Genomic DNA, 20,233 nt, shown 5'->3' with positions numbered 1-20,233 from the left:
ATCTTTGCTACTAACTTTTCAGCAGGCCAGTCACAAGCCAGTGTGCTGTAATGGTTAGACTATGACCTGGGGAGACCAAGGTTCAAATCCCGCCTTGGCCTGTGAAGTGCACTGGGTGACTTTGGGCCAGCCTATCAGCCTAACTTACCTGACTGGGTTCATGGGGACCATGTGCTCTTTGAAGGAAAAAGTGGCATATAAATGTGATAAATAACCATCGATTTGCAGTTCTAACTTCCATCCAAGGGGAATTTAGGTAAGCGGGGGGAGGAAATGCTCCATTTAACTCAGAAGTGCAACCCACAGTGTAGTTTATATTTTTACCTAAGTCTGTGCTCTGTCTACAGCATAGGCGTAGCCAGGATTTTTGTTGGGGGGGCAGAAACGACGTGATTGGTCAAGTTAGTTAAGTGTTTCTACTTGATCTGGGGGGCAGCTGCCCCCCCTTGGCTACTCCCATGCCTTACAGGGACCCATCAATATAACATGTCGCCCTTAGACACGTGTACGCATTTCATGTAAAGATGCAGCCTCGACGCTCTAAGGGTTAAAAGACACTGCTGTTATCTCCCCGGGGAGGTGTTCGTGCGCACGCGCCTCGCGACGTTAGCGGAACACTACGCACGCGCCTCGCATCCTTTCCTCAGAGTTCAGGGCCTTACGGTTTGTGAGGGGGAGGGGAGCGCCAATGCGCGGAGCACACTGCGCACGCGCGGCGACTTGGGGCCCCTCCTTTCCTGTGGGTCATCGCCACAGTCACCGCCGGGGCCGCCATTTTACGCGTCTTTCCTTCTCGCCTTCCTTCCTATCTCTTTCTCTTTCTTTCTCTCTCTCTCTCTCTCTCTCTCTGTCCCGGCCTGGCTCCGCTCGGTGAGAAGGGCGAGCCGATGCACCCGGGCGTGAAGGTGTTCGTGGGCAACCTGCCCGAGGAGACCTCGCAGGTGGAGTTGCGCGAGCTGTTCGAGGCGGCCGAGCCGGGCGAGGTCCTGCGGGTGGCCCTCATGAAGCAGTTCGCCTTCGTGCACATGCGCGACGACGCGTCGGCCGAGCGCGCGATCCTCAAGCTCAACGGGCAGTTCCTGCACGGGCACCGCGTCGTCGTGGAGCCCTCCCGCCCCAGGCCCACGCACACCGTCAAGATCTTCGTGGGCAACGTCCCGGCCGCCTGCACCAGCGGCGAGCTCCGCCTCCTCTTCCAGGAGTACGGGCCCGTCGTCGAGTGCGACGTCGTCAAAGGTACGGCAGGCGGCCTCGGCCTCAAAACCCCACCGTCCGCCTCGCCCCGCCCGAACCGCGGCGCCGCCGGGGAGGCGGGCGGCGTGTGCCTTTCCCCTTCTCGGCTGCGAAGGAGGCCGCTTCTCCCCCTCCTAAGTCGCCCCCGCCGCTCCGGATCCGCCTCGCTCGCCAGGTGTTGAAAGCGACAACGTCCCCCGTCCGCTGCCGTTGTATCTCTCTCCCCGCCCCCGCCTCCTCAGTAGCTGGAGGTACTTGGAGGTAGACTGCCTCCAGCTGGGGAGGTTCTGGTCCTTGCTAATGCTTCTCGGTAGGCTTGTTCCGCGAGAAATCGCCTAGTTCTTCTCGTGAGAGCGTAAAAAAGTTGGTTTGAGTGAGAAGGTAAAGAGCGCCTGTAAACGTGTGCGGAGCGCGCCTTTTCCTGTTAAATGATTGCAAAGACTAACTTGCTGCGCTTAACGGTAGCTGAAAAGCCCGGGACAGTAGACTTGGGGTTCTTTTCCTGGACACCTAAATGAAAAGCGTCATGCTTTGGGAAGGCAACTCTGTAACGCGCACACCGCTGACAGAAGCCTTATTCCTGACGGTGGGGCTAATGTGAAGAAGGGTAGTACTCGCACGACAGGATGGTGGAGGCATGGGCTTTCCATAATGTATGTTTATCCCAAGCTGCTGTGCAGTATTTTAAAGAGCCAGGCTGGTATGTTGAACAGGCTCAGAAACGTGGCCAGTAATGCACCCAGTAGCTCAGCTAGCAGCTGCATTTTTTTACCACTTGCAATTTCCAGATTGTCTTTTAAAGGCAGCCCCATGCACAATATCCAGCAGTAGTGTAAATGGGAAGTTGCCAGAGCATGGGTCATTGTAGCTAGACTATTCTTGTCCAGCAGAGGTGGTCACAGTTGGCATACCAGTCTAGTGTAAAAAAAGAAAAAAGTATCACTTTACCCTTTGGGGCAAGTGCAATATGTGGGACACAATTTTTCCTGAGTAGGGAACTATCTAACCACATTATTGCCATCTTGTCAGGACTGAGCTTCAGTTCATTGACCCTCATGTAGCCTATCAGCAAGTCCATTAAGTTTCCTAACCAGTATATAGTTTACTGTGATGGATCAGACCATTGGTCCATCTACTTTAAAACATTTCTCCAGCCCCAACTGGCCCCTGGGAACTTCACAAGCAAAGTACCATGGAACTGTTTATCACTAGGATTCAGCATCCCCAAAATCTCTAAACATGAACATTTCCTTCTTAAATATCCTGTATTCTAAATTATATTTAGTTCATCGACAGCTACCACTTATATAGCCAAAATGGCAACAGACACGCACAAGAGGGGGGTATTGGCAGACTCTGGATAAGCCTTGCAAAAGTACCAAATACAAAAACTTCAAGGGAAAAAGGCCTAAGTGGGAGAAGTCCCAAAACAGTCCAATAAGAACTGAGCGTGCCTTGTGTCTGTGGAGAACTTGCTGTATTTGATGGGAGAAACTGGGTGGGAGGGAAGATTTAATGGGAGTTACTGAAAAAGAAGCATGAAGGAAGAGACATAGATATAAAAAGTGTAGAGAGAACTATCTCTTTGTTTGAATTGGGGTCTTTTGGTTCATGCTGAGAAACTATTTGTAAAGCTGCCCATAAAAATCAATGGAGAAATCCAAGATTTTAATGAAGCAGGGATTGGGCACCAGTAGAATCATAGAATTGTGGAGTTGGAAGGGACCCTGCTGGTCATCTGTCCCAACTCCCTGCAATGCAGGAACCTCTACTAAAGCATCAGTGACAGAAGGCCATCCAACTTCTGCTTAAAAACCTCCAATGAAGGAGAGTCCACCACTTTCCGAGTCAGCCCATTCCACTGTCAAACAGCTCTTTCCATCAGAAAGTTCTTCCACACACACACACCCCTGAAAAAAATCCCCTCCAAACAACTCAATGCTTGGTAGGCACACAGTGAGGGGTAGAAAAGGGGGATATATGGGGATGAGATGGTGTGACTGGAATCCTGAACAGCAGCACTCAACACTGAACATTTTCTTTCAAGTTCCATTTGTTATGACTAATTGAGAGATTTATTTCTCAATGGATACTTTTCTATACATTTTGACAGCAGATGACCAGAATTATTTACATTGTTCTAAATGCAGGTGCACCATAGATTTATATTTGACATAAGCAGCCGCATCATATGCCACTTTACTCAAAAGTAAGTCTCACTGTGTTCTCTGAGACTTGCTTCTAAGTTATTGTTGCTAGTACTAAAGTTTATTCCCCCCCTCCAGTACACCCATGCTGTGAGAAGTACTGCCTAATAAGTACAATACACTCCTTCTGTACTATAAGGATACCAGAAGTGCTCTTCTTAGAGCAGAGTCAAAGGTAGAATTTTGCGTGGTGGATACTGCTAGGACTGTGTGTGGTGTGGTGTGGTCATGGGTATCCCTTTGCCCAAGTATCCATTGGCAGGATTTTATAGTGCTAAAAAGAAAAGGTCCTGTTGCTGTGTTAGAAAGGAGTAACATTTATATTCTCTGCCTAGGCAGGAAAAGACCCCACTTCATTTTCCTTAGACTTTTGGTAAACATCCCTGCCGTGCTTATTGCTGATGTGCCTAAGGCAGTCGCACCTTACTCCTCAGGTCTGAGACTCCATGCCCATATGTGCAGCCTCTAATAAGCCAGGGTTCTTCTGGTCTAGTGTTTAGGTTTCTATTGGCTTTTCCCCCTTTTTAAAATTTATATGCAAGTATCTGTAAATAAGGAGAATTTTTTCCAGTGATACCAGACAAAAATCTGGGGATAAAATTCAATCTGATGGGTCCCCTGTGGAGACTACTTGTATCTCCAAATCAAAATAGATACAGTAAACAGATATTTAAGAAAAATGACATAATAAATTCTTTGAGTGCCAACCAGCGTTTCAGTCATGGGCAAATGTATCAACTGATAACTGAACCAAGGTATCAGGTGTTGCCACAATTGTAGCTGGTGAGTCTTGAACTGTTCCTCACAGTTTGTGTAGCTTTAATGTCCGTTTCTTAAACACATTTTTCAGCCACTTTGTTTGCAACTAAAAGCCCTCGCTTCATTTCTTAGTCGACATTAATTTGTAATTTTTAATAGTAACGTGTGCTATACAGAGCTTTAAAAAATTTTAATGGTTATGGTTGGAGAGGTTTTCCCCACCAAGTAGTTTAGTCCTAAAGCTGGTAAGTAAATTCTTTAAATCTGAAGCTGTCACCCCAAGCTGCAGTCCCCACCTTTCTCTCCTTTATAGCCCCAACTATTACTGCCAAATGCACTTGCGTCGTGCTTTTTGGGTAGTCATTGGCTTCAAAGAGTTTGCATATTCCTCTTCTCTGTCACTTGAGCTATGATGTGTCAAGCATTCCTCTTAGAGCTTTCCTGAATCTTCCATAATTTTAAAGGACCCGGCGGTGCATCATGCTGTACAGAGCTGTCAGTCAGAGGCAACTGTCTCTTCAGCCCCAACTTTATCATTTAAGTGGGTCAGGAGGAAGGTTCATGTTTTGTTCCTCTCCTGTATTTCCAGTAAGTCGTATGACAGTATCTTTAATTTGCGTTTACGTCTACACATCCTTCTGAATGCCACTTTCAGGTCTTGTTTGCAGCATGTAATCAAATGCAACATCTCATTTGTTCCAGGACAGCTAAACCCATCCTGAAGTTTTCCCATTAGCCTCCTGTGTAGGCTGGGGTGTATAGAAGCAGACTGCACCTCAGGAGACTCAACTGAGTGCTCTGGAGGGTAGTATATATAGGGTTTCCTCAGAGACTGGTCAGAGGTTTGGGTTTCACATCCCCAGGAATGGTTGCCTCTCTCTCTTTCTCTAAACTGTTGTTGGATGGATTCTTTTGTTTGGTCTAATGCTATCTCCTTGACTCTGTCTCTGTCAGCTCTGTTAATCATTTCCTCCCTTCTGTTTCTTCTTCTGGATCAGTTTTTTGTTTTTTTTAAGTACTTTGGCTGAGAACGTGAAGACTTATGAAAATTCAGTTTGCGTTCGGGCTAGGTCAGCAATGTATCTCACCAGGGGAAAACAGATACATACTCCTCTATGTTTGTGTGCATCTCCATTCCAGTTGATAGGGAGGGTTAGAACAGAATCTGTTGTGTGCTGCAGAATGAATGGCTTGCTGGTTTAGCAGTCTTCCATTTTATTATATTTTTTCAAAATCCAGCTGCTTAAACACTGAAATGCCACTCATAGAACTGACAAGCATTGTCAAGAAATTTGCGCTAGTTGTTGCAGCCAGATATGTAAAATACATCTATTTGTAATGTTGCAAACAAAATCTACTCCTTTTCCCTAATGGGGTACACAAGAGCCCATATAGAGTTCTTTGTAGGTTCTCCATCGGTAGGAGGAAATAACAGTCCAACCAGGGAATATTGAGAAGCAAAGCAGCTAGTAAGCCCGATCTTTATTAAAACTGTTGCAACAGGGTGCTCCCCACACACGCAGGAGAGAGGAGGAGGACCCATAAAAAAGGTGTGCCAGCCCTTATATAGACTTTTGAAATTGCACACCCTCAAACTCAAGACCACCCCCAGAAACATCATATGTACATCATGGAAGGGGTGTAGCCCAGGACCCCCCCCAAATACATCACAGAAAGAGGTGTATAGAAGAGGTGTATAGAAGTATAGAAGTATTTCTCCAGCAGAAATACATCAAAGGGCAGTCTAAAACAGAATCCTGTGTGTTGTTCATCTCCTGTCTGCCAGGTTACCTGATTGCATTATCTGGGTTTTGGCCACTCTTTTGTTATTATAACTACTTAATTCCTGAATCCAGGTCACAGGCTCACCCTATTCACGCCTTAAATGTGCCCTTAAGGCAGGCTTTGTGAGCACAGAGACAATGGGGAGGTTTTTTCATTTCCTCCCTCCTTGCAGAGAAACATTTGGTCAGTTTGGGAGAGTCAAAATGGTTTCAGGACTGTCTTCCTGTACTGTTTCAGACATGTGGTTTATATATTTATGTACATGTTTGCCTTGTACATTTAATTTATATATTTGAGACCTTAAATTCTTATAACAGTAAGTACATCACAGTCTTCATCAACAGTGAGTGCTCCCGTTTTCTTCATACTGGCCCAAACCGAAAACCTTTTAGATAGGGCTTTTCTGATATCATAGAGCATACAGTTAAAGAAATAGTAGTCTAATATTTCAGCTTTATTTGTTCTAGCTATTTGAATGGGCAGGGATGAGCAGACTTCAAACTTGCAGGATCTGTTTATTTTGAGTTTGTTTTTTTACTAGACTCTTGAGATCCAGGAACCTGGTGCAAAAGACAAACTTAGAATCAAAGAATTCTGATTGTATGTGGACACAGCTCAGTCCTTACACACAAAAATCCTCTCCTGGTTACCCCAGGTTTTCTTCATTTCAGCAGCCATAATTAGGGGGAGAGGAATTTTGTTGCTTCTGTAGTTAAACACAGAACCAGAAATCCTTTCAAATCACCCAAAGATATACCAGCAGATTAATATTTTCTTTTTCAGATCTATGAGGGGATGTGCGCATAGCAGCCTGTTTCCATTGTCTGGATTTGCAGTTAAAGAAAAGTGTGTGGTTTGTGAAACTGGCACAGACTTGCTTATTGAAGCTAAGAAGCAACTTTAGAGAATAGAACCTCAGATTCATTCCCCTTATTTTAAGCTCCCTAGATTTAAATTGCTTTTTTGCATCAGCAGGATCCAGCCATGTAGATTTATAATAAGTACTAGGTTGAAACATCAGAAAGTCTTAAATGTATTCAACAGTCTTGACAGTTTGCTCCAGCAGTTCTTATAACCATGAGTCCTTTAGGCTTCTTATCGGAGTCCATTAGGCAGCAACCTTTGCAACAGAGGTGCTTGTCCTTTGCCTGCTATGGAAAAGATGCAATAGGGAACACACCTTGAGAAAGCTGTTAGTATGTTCTCCATTCTGTTACAACTTGTGGAATTCAGTGGGTGGAGGGAAACCATACAGAATAAAATTGTGGCCTTTGTCCTTGTATATTTTGTGCTGTCATTTGAAACCCACCTTTGCTAAAGTAGTGCATAATTCTGGTGTTTAAAATCATATAAAATATCATGGTTCACTGGCTTTACAAGTTCAGCCTCTGGTTTTATCAGAGTTAATCTTTTCCTTAAATTTCAGTTTCAAGCCACCATCCTAAATGCAGTTTTTCATATTGCTTCTAGAAGCAGAATGCCAGAACTATTGAGGGCGGGGAAAATATTTACATTTGTGTAGGGTAGTATCCATATGCAAGATGTTCAGGTATAAATGAAACTGTAACATTTTAATGCGCAACAGGAATGTTCTCAGCATTTTGACTGGGGGCAGTGGGGGAAAGTCCTGCTGAGGATTAATACGTTGAAGATGAGAAATCAAGCAGCACAGAGAGAGTTTGATATGCTTTGGCACACTGTGAATTATGTGCAAATCATGCAGGAGGCGGAGTGAGCTGTGGGATAGGATGGGTAGTTTGATGCTTAGCCTTCAAACTTTTAAGACGGGGGCCAGTTCCTTGTACCTTAATAGGTGCCAGTGGCCTGTTCCTTCCTTGTGGCGCTTAAAGAGTTGCCCAGCAAGCCACATCAGCTGATTCATTCTGCATTCTTCTGGTATCAAACAGATGTGTTTCAGGCTGAAGCCTTTCTAGGGCACATCGAAGTATGAGTGGGTTCCAGTAATTAAATGTCATATGTTCCTTATTGATAACCTTCTGTCTGCTGCTTTATCAGACTATGCGTTCGTTCACATGGAGAAGGATGAGGATGCCAGAGCCGCCATTGAACATCTTAATGGAAGGGAAGTCAAGGGCAAGAGAATTAATGTGGAACTTTCTAATAAGGCTCATAAAAGGGGGCCAGCTGGGCACACCGGCCAGCTGGGCAACAGAGCTGAAAAGAACAAAATACCAACCCTGGATAAACTCCAGCCCAGGAATGACGCTTTGAGATCCAGTAATCTTGCTTTCCCAGCGGGAGGATCAACTTATTCTTCACTGGAGTATGACTATCAGCAGCGCCTGGGGAACAACAATTTAACCAAAATTGATTCCCAAGACAGTCAGGCTAGGCAGGTATCTCCTTCCTATTTTGGAAGGGACAGAAGCCCCATTAGACGCTCACCAACAAGAGCAGGTTACGTAATTCCTATGGCAGCCCAGCAAGCATCCTACAGAGACCAGGCTTCTGCCTCCCTCGGGACAGCCTACAGAGACCAGCCTGCAGCATCACTTGGGATGGCTTACAGACCCCAGCCTACAACTGGGCAGGCTGCAATGTACAGAGCCCAGTCCTCAGCCATGCTTGGAAATCAATATAGAGCCCAGTCCTCTGTTCCCCTGGCAACTTCTGGGGCCCAGCCAGCAGCCTCAGCACTAACATCCTACAGTGCCCAAGCAGCTGCTTATGGAGCAGCACAAGTGGCTGCTTCTCAAGTCCCTTCTTATGAGGCCCAGCCCACAACAACATACGCTGCCACTTATGGGGCCCAGGCTGCTGCAACATATGCAGCAGCTTCCTACGGGGCCCAGGCAGCAGCTGCCGCTGCTGCCCTCTCAGCATCTTACGGGGCCCAACCTGCAGCCAACCAAGCAGCCTTGTATGGTACCCACCCTCTCTCAACACAGACAGCTTCATACGGAGTCCAGTCAGCTGTTGGCCATGCAGCTTCTTATGGGGCCCAGGCTGCATCTGCCCTGCCAGCTGCATATGGGGCACAGGCTGCAGCAAACTTGGCGGCCGCTTATGGTATGCAGGATGCAGCAGCAGCAGCAGCAGCAGCTGCTGCTTCCTATAAAACACAGCTCTCTGCTTCACTGTCAACAGCCTACAGAGCACAAGTCTCAAACCCAGCAGAGACAGCTTATGCTGCACAGCAATCCACTTCTGTTCCCTTAGCTGCAGGTTACAGAGCTCAGCCATCATACAATGGGCTGACTCAATCTGCCCAACAGGCAGCCTCATATACAGCATTGTCCCAGTCAGAAGCTGCAGCTCTCCATCCGCCGTATGAACGCACTCGCCTCTCTCCACCGCGTGGCAACCGTGAGGATCTCTACAGAAAAGCAGCTGCAATGAATAAGAGGTATGCAGCTAGACCAGTTGTAATGCTTTTCACGCCAATCGCACCTTCTGCCCAAGGATTTTCCTGAACTTTTCAGAGGGGTTCAAAGGACAACTTCATTCTGTGGTTCCATGGGAGGGAGCAGAGTTCCCGCTATGCCTTTAAATTGGCATTTATTCAAAAGCAAGGATGGGTCAGGAGTGGGGCTTGCTTAACCTTTGCTACACTGGCTGTGCCATTAGTTTCTCTCTATCAGATCTTTCAAATCTTTTCTGTGCTTTACTGTTTGTGGGGAAGGGAGCAAATATGGGCTGCGCTCTTACCTTTCCCCCCCGCCTGCACATATCTCTGGATAATTGTGAGCACGTGTTTGCGAGAAGGCTCTGCTACCTGACCAGATCCCACCACAGAGATGGCAAACTAGACCTTTGAGACTTGACTGAGATTGCAAATAAGAGTTGCACCAGCTTTAATTCCTGGCAATGATGAGCATAATCCATCGTTTTCGGTCACCTCCAACACCTCCAAGTCTTTTTGAGCCTTGATACGCCTTAGCTCTTGTATCCATCTTAGAAACTATTAAGTGTAGTTTTGTGAGGTCTGGGCCTCCTGCATGGTACTGTGCTTTATCACTGTTCTGATGGGAGGCTCAAAATTCTGCTTAAATGGTGAAGTATAATTAGTATTACAGGACAGCTGAACCATTGAGAGATTATTCCCCATGTCTGAGAGATGTAAAATGGCCCCAGTTGCAGCCAGGCAATGGAGGAAAGATTATTGTTTGGATTCCTTTAGCAGGCTCTTTTCTGTGCTTACAGCTCAGCAGTCATCTTCTGTGCGGGTGGAGGGGGGGCCATCTCAATCATAGTGTGTATATAATGTAAGGCATCGGCCATGAGGGTTTTTATTATTTATCAAATATCTAATGTCTCTTCTCTTAACCAGGTACGGTTCTGACCTCTCAGATGACCGCCGTTTATCTGACCTCTCAGATTTCCGCCATTTAACAGACTCCCCCCACGCGTACCGCCATTCGCCGACAAAAGCTCAACTGGATTATCGCCGTCTCCCAGAAACACAGTCTGATTATGCCCGATATGCGGGTGCCTATGGCGATTACATGCGTAACGCACAACTGCAGCTGCATGCTAGTTACCAGCGCCGCCTGTAAAGGATTTCCCCCGTCTTTCCTGGGGTGGGACTGCGTCATTGTTCTGGCGCCCGCCGTTGTAACACGTCTAGCATAAACCCCGGCTGCTGCATCCTTGATGAGAAGTCTTTGCCATTTGATTTCAGAATATCCTTTTAGTCACTACATTTCTTCTCACCCTTTGTCACAGTGCCCTTAGCAGCTTGTCATTGTAGCTCCTGTATCTTCTGTTGTTGTTGTCTTTTCCTATACCAAGTAAAGGGTGTTATTTACTTTAGCGAGCCATATGGGGCCATCCAAGATAAACAGTTTTCTAGGAGAGTCTTGTGGTTGCTATCTTAATTTCAATGTTAGGGCTCTGTGCTCAGCCTCAGGACTGCTGTAAATTGCTGTATATTCAGTCATTTTGAAACCAAAGTCCCTGGGTGAAGATGGCAACATGGTGAACGTTTGCTTCTGGTTCCTTGGTCCTGCCTCTTGCCATGTCCCACCTGTTAGAAAGGAAACTGTTCTAGCATTGAAATCCTCATTTAATGTGCTTGTTGAAAGGATCACTTTGTATCCTTTCCAAGTGAGCTCAGTTGCTTTTATGTAACAGCATCCATTGATTTTTGCTAATATAGAGTGCACAAGTAAACCTGAAGTTAGAAGTGAGTTTAGATTTTATTTTTTGTATTAACTGTAAATAAAAAGTAGGCAGACTGATAGTTTAGGAAATCCAGCTGCCTGGTGGTTTTGGTGGGGTGTGTGTGTTGCTGTTATTCCTTTCATATTACATACAAGTGTGTATGTAAACAGCAGAACTCAGGACCATCCCTGCTGGTGGGTGATCATCACACAGTGATGATGATAAGTGATCAATGCTATCAAAATACTCCCCTTTTTAGTTGCAGAGGATATTTACAGGCCTGGAACACTCTTCAGGCCTAGAACTGGGAGGTCTCTGTCTCCAGTGTTTGTTATTCCTGCAATATTTAAGACTGCTCCCTTATAATCTTTTTGGGAACCTCTCCTTCTCTCTCCCCACTTCAACCAATATATCTGTCCTCTTTGTCTTTCATGGTGTTAAGTTTTTCAGATAGTGGGAGAAGTCAGGTTTCTCACAGGGGTTCAAGTAGAGGAATACCATGGATAGGTGAGGGCTCCACACCCCAAGATATAGGAGAAATTGAGAGAGATGTTCATGAAGCCGTGAAGGGCTGAAGTGATGGTTCTGTCAGGAGCAAGTGTGGAGTTCAGCTTGATGTTGCCTACTATATTTGTTAGATTGTGCCATGTCCTACTACTGCTATCTCTGCACAAAATATAGTGCCAGAATGCTGAAGGGTGAGGACAGCTGGACATCTTCCAGAACATTATTGGCAGGTAGTTGTACTCTCCCCAAGTGCTGCTGCTTTTGTAGCAGGAAACCTGTTTTCATCTCTTGCAGCATAACTTTTTTTGTTTTTTTAATGAATGGCTTTTTCTGCCACTGTTAACTCACAGTGCAACTGCAAAGAGACATTTCCCCCCTCTTTATATTTTTCCATTTCATTACAACTGTTTATGAACAGCAGTAGCAATTAGAATCTAATCAGAGTTTTAAGTAAGCGTGGCTACACAAAGCAAAAAGCAGCATTGTCAACTGACAATGTTGGCTGAACGCTTGCTCATTTTCTAGTAATAATTTGACAAAAATGCTTGGAGTGAAGCCAATCTTATCTGTGTTTTTCCAAGTAGGTAGTTAATAAATAATTGTACTGCTTTTTATAGGATTATGCTTTCTGGGCAACTGATTAAAATGTGCAAACTTGCTGTATTCCTGGCCTGAATCTGTTCCATGTTTTTAAGGCTCTTGAGTTTTGGGGCAAATACTTCTTGTGACTTGCATGATCTGCCCTCTTAGTTTCCCTATGACACAGACAGAATCACCCAAGAACACATCAACAAGCTCTAAATAGTGTTTTGCTTGGTCCCTTTGTGTCAGATGAGATGCAATTCCAGTCTCGAGTGGATTGCTCCTTAAAACCAAAGGGCACAGTCTTACATATAATTAGGCCTACATTGAACTTTCCCAATGAGACCACAAATGGAAATTTAAAAAGGAGCAGCGCTCTTTGTTTTTATGCTGCCTGTAGTTACACAATCATCTGCCTTCTGTGCCCCTTGGGGGAAAGGTAATTATGGGCTTGAGAGTCGATGGGCTGGTCAAGATGTGCATCAATGCAAAGGGAACAGATCTCTGATTTTACTGTGGTAGAAGTAAGACAGCATGTGTTTCTCCTGGTAAATGTTCAGTTTCTATCCTTCAAGAGCTTACTGCCCATCTACACCGTGTCTCTTCTCCCATTTATTAAAAATGGTGTGGTGGGGCATTTTAAAAAATAGGTCTAGAAAACAATCTAACACTTCCCTACTGCCTCAGGGAAGTAGTTTAAGACAGTACAAGTCTGCTCCATTCCTCTGCAGACAGAAGAGGAAATGTGAACTGTGTTAAGTGTGTAAAAAGTGCATTAGAGGTATTGCAGAAAACCTATATCCAAGTGGTCAAGCCTTGCTGAACCAAGGATTTTCAGTTCAGCTTCCTGAACACGAATGCAATTGCTGTTTCCTTCTGGGGTTTGTAGCCTTAAGCACTCTGACGTCCTGAATTAAATATTAAAATAGTATGTACCTTATAAGTTGCCCATTTCACTCAGTGCAGTGTGTCCATCCCTGGGTTGTGTCCCAACCTCAGGTTTAATCTCATTTAGGTTGAATCGGCTTCCTTTTAAAGAACACTGAAATCGTAGCTTTGAGAGGGGCCTGCTGTACTTTCTGTGTTGAAGAGAATTCTGTTGCTTCCTCTAGCATGAATTGGCCTGTTGTGCTAGCCAAACTTTATTGAAAAGACTGATTAGTCACACACCTGCTTACACTTACCCTTCAGCAAACCTCGGATCAGGTGTCAATATTGTGCATCACAGGTCACTTAAGCAGACACATCATCAAGCCTAGTTTCCCAGGTGTCACTACATATCCCTTTGTAACCTGCCCTTCCTACGCCGACTCCCTTGGGAACCCTAAGAGGTTAGGACCCGTTACCGACTTCCCCCCGGAAGCTTTGCGACTGCGGGACAAATGGAGCACAGGTATCTGCAGCTCCAGGTGTCAACCCGTTTGCGGCGTCAGACTTGTACCCCGTCTGATAGGTCTCTGCGAGAAATTCCAGCATAAAACTAGGTTCGAGCCCTTTGGCAGAGTTTAGTAGGCCTTTTTAAGAATCCCGCCTCGCCCTGCGCCCCCAGCTGGTGGAGCTCGGCCCCTTCGGAGAGGCGAGCCAACACGGAGTTCTTGAGGGTGGCGGCGGCGGGTGATGATGAGGTTGCTTTCGCGGGTCGCACACCAAATGCGTCTTCAAGGAGGGGGCAGTTGCGCTGGGCGCCCACTACACACCGCCGGCGAACAGAGGAGAGGCAGCCGAGAAGGCGCTGCAAAGCCTCTTGCACTCGGGCTATGCATTTAGTCGTGGCGGGCCAATGTGTGCTCGCTTGGAGGGAGCCCGAGGCCGGCGTGCAGACAGGTTGGCGGCGGCCCAGGTAGACGCCGCCACTAGGCCATCCCCACCGTATCCCGCAGCCGCTGCAAGAGCAGCGGCAGCGCGTGCCACCCGTTGCCACGGCAACCGCCTCAGAGGCGGAAACGGGCGATACTTTTTAACGGTGGCAGGAAGTTCCGCCTTCATTAACATACTCTACGTCGATTGGTAGAAGCCGGTTTTCTCCGAGACCTAAGCCAATCGCCATTAGCTGCTTTCTGGTCCTTTCGACAGCCGAGGGCGCGCGGGTGGGGAGGTATTAAAATTCAGCGCTCCCTAGTCGCGATTGGTCGTAACCACAGAACGACAAAACGGAGAAGCGCACCTCGCATGGATTTTAAACAGCTACTACATGCCGAGCTGGAACTGTGTTGCAAAATCCGGCGTTTTACTGTAAGTGCGACTCTAGCCCTCTTCGTCCTCTTTCCAGCTTGAGTCTTCGTATGAAAAAAACCCCACTGTTTGCTTTGCTTGCTTTTAAACATCCTGCCAGTGCAAATGCCAGCATGGTGGTTATGTTGCTTGAAGCGTTGCTTCAGTCTTACTGAGTCTCTGACAGCCCTAATTCAGCAATCAGTTGCGTTACAGGAGTCTCACGCTCCGCTACCTCGCGCATAGAAGAGTTGCGCTTTCACATTTTCCTGAAATTATTAAAAAAATAAGAATTGACAAAAATTACTCATATTTGCTGCAATCTTTGACCAACCACAACTTAAGTCTGGATTTTCCCAATGATTTCTATGCCCAGCGTTCGCTTCTGTATAGTGGGGCGAGAAAAGTCCACCGAGAAACAGAAATCCTGCTTTGGGCCAGCCTGTATTTTCCTTTCTGGGGTCAGCCCGCCTTTAGTGGGCGCTCTTGAATTGTCGTTAGCTTAAACTTCCGGGGTAGCTTTGTAAATCATTTTTAGTCGCCCGCGGGACACGAGGGCTTCCTATTGCAAGAAAATCAAGAGAGTTTCGGCGTTGCTGTGACCGGAGGGGGAAAGGTAGAGAAAGAAAACCACCAAGCAATTTTATTTTTGCTGCCTCTGACATGGTATCGCTTGGTTTTTGCTTCCCTGTCTCGTTTGAACGGGACAACCCGCCCCGCCGCCCGCAAAGAAAAGAACCCCGGGAACTGGGTCTGTCTGAAGATACAACCATGTGAACAAAGCTAGCCGAAAGAGTACACTTGAAATGTTTTTAATATCCTGCTACATTATTGTTTCTATTTGGAAATTAATAGCGAGTGATCTCTGTAATATTTCACTGCAGACCGTGATCTGTTCTGTTGCATTTCATCAATAAAGAGCAAAATGGCAATAATATGAAGTCTTTTATTAGAGAGTATCAAGCTCAGTCTCCCATCTACCGGGTTGGTATCAGCATCATGAAACAAGATGGTTATGACCTCATCCCCAACGTGCAGATTGGGGATCATAGCGGGGGAATACACTGTTGGATTGTCATAGACATCACACCCTCCTACCCCACCACTTGGACTGCATACATGCCCTACATTTAAAGCATATGGCTTCCCCCCAAGAGTTCTGGGAACTGAAACTTCCACCTTACAGAACTACAACTCCCAACAAACTAGTTTCTGAGGTTCTTTGGGGAAAGCAATGTGATTTAAATATACGTTGTGCACACTGTCTGTATGGAGATAAAAATCTGCCCTATATTTGCATTTCAGTTTTTTTAAAACCCTCAGGCACATTTATCCCAAATAAGTTGATTTTGAATAGCATGAACTCCTTTCTTTTTTGCCTTTACTTGAGGGCGAGAGGTCAGCATACCCAGGCTGCTGCCAACTGACTGCAACAATAAACTGCTGGGTTTCTCCACCATCTCCAGAAGTAGTTTTCACTTTAATTAGAACTTAAGGGCATCCCAGAGGAACTTGTAAGTCCTGCAGGTAAATGAGTTATTAGTGTTGAGCTGCAATATTATACACACCTGGAAGTATGTCCCATTAAATTCAGTGAAATTTGAGTACACATGCAGAGAATCGTACTGCAAGATATCTGTGTTTTGGTTAGATGGCCATATATCTCTGGGAAACCCCAGTCAGAAAGAAAAGAAGCAACAATTTAGCCCATTATTGCCCCCACAAACTGGCAGCTGCTCTTCTACATCACCTGTCACCTGATATTGGTTTCACCGAGGATGCCATGAATTGAACCTAGAACATTTTGCATGCAAAGATGTGAACTATGATCCCACCCATACTTAATTCACCTAGACCAGCACTGTGTATTCCACTGGGCAGCAGCTTTCCATTTTCTCATTCAAATGCCTTGCCAAATCCTGGGGCACTCTGCATAGAAAGCATGTCCTCTACCACTGAACCTTGCCTCCCACTGAGCATGTGCGGAGTGACTTCTCTCCCTTGAAGCGGCTGCAAACTTTCTTCCGCAGACACATCGTGGGTTTATGGGCGGGAAGCCTGTGCGTGCCAGAACCTACGGATTCCAGGCAAGCTTGAAACTAGACTCTACGCTGCCCGCTAGCCAATTTCCGTGCGTGCACGTAAAGTGGAAGCAAACGTCCCGCCGGAACCTTCGTTTTAACGCCTCAGTTTCGTGCGGGGAGGGAAAGAAAGGAGGACAGAGAGGTTTGTAGGCGGAGTTTCTGCGCAGGACGAGCAGGGAGGAGGCGTGGCCAAAGCCGGAAGCTGCGGCGTCCGGGAAACATCATGGCGCTGAACGCGGCAGGTAAGTGAGGGAGGAGGGATCACCATGGCAACCGGGCCTGCAGGCCCTGGCGAGAGGCGAGCCTGGCCCAGTAATCGGCTAGCGGGACGGGGACCGCGAAGGCTTGTTTCCCCACCGCCGCTGTTCCCATTCTCCCCCCCCCCTCGCCCAGGCGACGAACCGGAGTGGCAGCCGCCGTCGGAGGCGGAGCTGAAGGTGATCCAGGCCCGGCGCGAACGGCAGGACAAGATCAGCAAGCTGATGAGCGACTATCTCCTCAAGGGCTACCGCATGCTGGGCGACTGCTGCGAGGAGTGCGGGGTGAGAGGAGGCGAAGGCGCCTGGTCATGTTTGCAGAGCGCGAGGCCCGAGGGGGAGAACGAGGGGACCTCTGAGCACGCTCAGAGTGCCCTATCTTCTGTCATCCTTTTCTCCCTGCTCCGCCAAGGAAGAATTTCTGGGCAGGTCGGAGCTGCAGAACATCTGAGAGGAGTTTAAGGGCTTCTAATAAATAATAATAAAAAACCATTCTTAAACTCAAGCGCCTTAAAGGCAGGAGAATTCCCTGAAGTGCGGTGCTTTTATATAATAATGAAGAGTTGGTGTAGTGACTGGCAAAGACAGCCTTTGCCAACCTGATGCCTACACGAAGGCATCAGGGTAGCAGGTTGCTGAAGGTTGAGCTGAGGTTGAGCTCTGAATTGTGGAGTCACTGGTCTGAATCTTAGCACTGCCATGTCTCCTAGCTGCACTTCATTCATACAATATGCTTTCCATTTTTCAGGGCTGTTGAATACAGCGAGATAACATATGAGAAGCATTCTGAATGCTTGAAATAGTTTGTGGCAGTGTTGAGTATTATTATGGCTTGTATATGCTGTTTTTATGGCAGTCACTGGCCTGCAAAGCATATTTCAGCTTTCACCTGGTGCCACAGGCTAGCGAGTAGGCTGGTGGAAGAGAAACAGAAGGTTCCATCCTTCCTCTGATCCCAGCATAAAAGGTAAGTGGGCTACTGGGAGAGAAAAGGCCACTCATCCAAAGAAAGGCTGTTGTGGGAGAAACAGAGCTCTCTGCCCTTCCTTAGCTAGCCTCTGCCAACTATTTTTTAGAAGGCAACTAAGACTTTTGGGTCTTATTTATGAGGTTGTGGGAGAGGGCCACACATAGGCTCAGCAAGTCTGCAACAACCGTGAGAAATGGCAAGTTATGCTCAAACCATGGGAAAAAATATGATGCCTGAGAAAGTTGATGAGAAAGTTGGGGTGGGAATAATGAGATCAACAAGCCTTTGAGTTTTCACCCAGATTTTAGCCAAATCTTTTTCTCCTGTAGTTTTCTAAAAACAGGAGCCAAGACAGCTCCTCTCTCTCCAGTAATCAGAGCACTGGTTTCAATATGCAGTCATATGGTCAGTAGAAGATAGGAGGGATCCAGAAAGCAGCACCTGCATATCATTCGTGATCCCCACCACTACACACACATGCACACAATAGTTTTGCCCTAATCTTTTCCTTGGAGAGAGCTGGAGGCTTTCTGAAGAAGGGATATCTGTTGGTCTTAAGCAAGTGCAGAATGCTTTTTTATATGTCCCTGAATGTAATTGCAAAAACAATGAGGTAAATTGTGCCCAGGTTAGCACCCAGTATTTTGCATCTGTGTCTTTAAAGTGGAGGAAGCTCCTGCTTCTCTCCTCAGCACCTGACATCTTGTGACAATCTTTTCTCTATCAAACATTAGCTCACAGTTAGAATTTTGGCGCCTAGAATCCAGGTTTTTATTTATTTCGCTGGTGTCATTTCTCTCACCTCCCCACCCCCATACACCATTCTTTCTCTCTCACACACATCACATTCCTTTTGCAGGCTCTGACACTTTTCTCTCCTTGCTATAACCTTGCCCTTTCAGACCATTTTGCTGCAAGACAAGCAGAAGAAATTGTACTGTGTTGCCTGCCAAGAACTTAATTCTGATGTTGACAAGGACAATCCGGGTATGTTTTGGCAGTGTGTGGAGGTTGCCTCACTGGGATGGATTGGGAAGGGCAGGAGTCTTGGACTAGAGGGTGGGAATTAGGAACTAGGGCTTTCCTCCCGTTATATGTTGGTGGGGAGAGGTATTTCTTAATTAGCTGGAAATAATTCATGAGCCTGACTCCATTTCTGGCAGTTTAAATGCTGCAGTTGCTATAAACCATAACTGGTGCTGCAGCACTTGTTTAATGCTTACACATTGATGCTCTGGCAACTTGGGATAATCCCTATATTCATGTTTGTATTGTTCATTCTGCCTTTAGAAGACATCTGAAGGCAGCCCTGTACAGGGAAGTTTTAAATGTTGTCCCGAGCTGTCCCGAGTGTCTGGGGCAATCCAGTCAGATGGACGGCATATAAATCATAAAAATATTATTATTGTAAAATTATTATAGTGGGCCTCTGGGTGTGCCAGGAAAGAACCTTTTCTGCTTCACTTAACAAGTTAGTTGCTGCTTAGATCTTCCAGTGGAGGCTTGTGTGTGTGTGCAGGACTGGGGCAGGGGCTCTGGGAGGCCCAAGAGAAACAGGGCCCTGTGGTGATGCCTATGTGCTTCTTCTCTGCAGCCCTGAATGCTCAAGCTGCTCTATCCCAAGTGCGTGAACGACAGCTAGCTGCTAACTCGGATGATTCCACTTCACCTGAGTACCTCTCCTCTCTGCCAACTCCTCGCCATGTGCCACGCCCAGAACACTGTGAAGGGGCAGCAGCAGGACTCAGAGCTTCTGCCATTGCTCCAGCACTCCCAGCCCCTGTTGCAGTGCCTGCCTGCCCACCTTCCACTGGTGTCCTGGCTGCAGCAGAGGAGGCCATACTACAGAAGATCAACTGGGCTGTCCACGAGCTCCAGCAGAGCACTTGCGTTGAAACAAGCATACAGCTCTGCTCACTTATCCGGTCCTGCACAGAATCCCTCAAAGGAATTAAGGAACTGTTGCAGGGAGGTGGCCCTGATGTATAGGAGCATTGGCAAGCCATAGGAGCACAGCCTTGCCTATGGCACCAAGCAATGTGTCTCTTAGAGGCTAGATTAGAGTCTGAGCAGTTCAAACAAGACTGTGCTCTTTCTTCCGATTAAAATGTGTTGCTTTTTGTCTCATTCTGGTTGTCTTGAAGTTTGGGAAAGGTTCCTGGAGATCTTTGTTGAACTATTTGGGTCTCATTTGGGACAAAATGAGGAAGGGAAATGAGTTAGACTTCCCCTCTGACAAGGGTACATAGAACCATCCTGCAGAACTTTGGGCCCACTCAGTAAACGTCCTGGTCTTGTTGCCTGCATGATACTCTAAAATTAGGGTTGTCAAGGGTTTAGCTTAGGGGAGGGGGGCAGTCACAAGCTATACAAACATTAATGTAGAGCAGAGATAGGACACCCATGGCCTTTCAGGTGTTGTTCAGCAACTGCTTTTAGGCAAGACAATGTGGTCAGGATGAGACTTAAGACTCTCCATATGTTGCTGGTTCCTGATCCCTAAATCCATGTGGA

At 46.6% G+C, this 20,233-nt stretch overlaps 2 protein-coding genes across 5 annotated transcripts; both read left to right on the top strand.

The window, feature by feature from the left end:
* Window positions 1-805: 805 nt before the first annotated feature.
* LOC114586574 (RNA-binding protein 4B-like) lies at window positions 806-16,578 on the top strand. Of its 3 annotated transcripts, XM_028710197.2 has the most exons (3): window positions 806-1,236; window positions 8,001-9,351; window positions 10,276-12,278. In XM_028710197.2, exons 1-3 carry the CDS (start codon window positions 888-890, stop codon window positions 10,499-10,501), a joined length of 1,926 nt encoding a protein of 641 aa, XP_028566030.2. In that variant the 5' UTR covers window positions 806-887; the 3' UTR covers window positions 10,502-12,278. The 3 variants fall into 3 exon arrangements, with proteins under 3 accessions (XP_028566030.2, XP_028566031.2, XP_028566032.1); XM_028710198.2 differs by lacking the exons at window positions 8,001-9,351; window positions 10,276-12,278 and adding an exon at window positions 16,439-16,578; XM_028710199.2 differs by lacking the exon at window positions 8,001-9,351 and having other exon boundaries at window positions 10,276-10,369.
* A 21-nt stretch (window positions 16,579-16,599) lies between these two features.
* On the top strand, window positions 16,600-19,846 carry ZNRD2 (zinc ribbon domain containing 2). Of its 2 annotated transcripts, XM_028710205.2 has the most exons (4): window positions 16,600-16,734; window positions 16,886-17,034; window positions 18,622-18,706; window positions 19,314-19,846. In XM_028710205.2, the coding sequence occupies exons 1-4, from the start codon at window positions 16,716-16,718 to the stop codon at window positions 19,706-19,708; spliced, it is 648 nt and encodes a 215-aa protein (XP_028566038.1). In that variant the 5' UTR covers window positions 16,600-16,715; the 3' UTR covers window positions 19,709-19,846. The 2 variants fall into 2 exon arrangements, with proteins under 2 accessions (XP_028566038.1, XP_077776399.1); XM_077920273.1 differs by lacking the exon at window positions 16,600-16,734 and having other exon boundaries at window positions 16,741-17,034.
* Window positions 19,847-20,233: the final 387 nt, after the last annotated feature.

Source organism: Podarcis muralis, chromosome 16 (genome assembly GCF_964188315.1).
Source record: "Podarcis muralis chromosome 16, rPodMur119.hap1.1, whole genome shotgun sequence".
NCBI lineage: Eukaryota > Metazoa > Chordata > Lepidosauria > Squamata > Lacertidae > Podarcis > Podarcis muralis.
This window is presented reverse-complemented; position numbering and strand designations above follow the sequence as displayed.

Excerpts from the sequence above, each read along its gene's own strand:
- ZNRD2 (XM_077920273.1), top strand. The coding sequence starts at position 16,759 with ATGGCAACCGGGCCTGCAGGCCCTGGCGAGAGGCGAGCCTGGCCCAGT. Across the intron at positions 17,035-18,621 it reads ACTGCTGCGAGGAGTGCGGG|ACCATTTTGCTGCAAGACAA; the intron begins GTGAGAGGAGGC and ends TTGCCCTTTCAG. Across the intron at positions 18,707-19,313 it reads TGTTGACAAGGACAATCCGG|CCCTGAATGCTCAAGCTGCT; the intron begins GTATGTTTTGGC and ends TCTTCTCTGCAG.
- LOC114586574 (XM_028710197.2), top strand. The coding sequence starts at position 888 with ATGCACCCGGGCGTGAAGGTGTTCGTGGGCAACCTGCCCGAGGAGACC. Across the intron at positions 1,237-8,000 it reads CGAGTGCGACGTCGTCAAAG|ACTATGCGTTCGTTCACATG; the intron begins GTACGGCAGGCG and ends CTGCTTTATCAG. Across the intron at positions 9,352-10,275 it reads GCAGCTGCAATGAATAAGAG|GTACGGTTCTGACCTCTCAG; the intron begins GTATGCAGCTAG and ends TCTCTTAACCAG.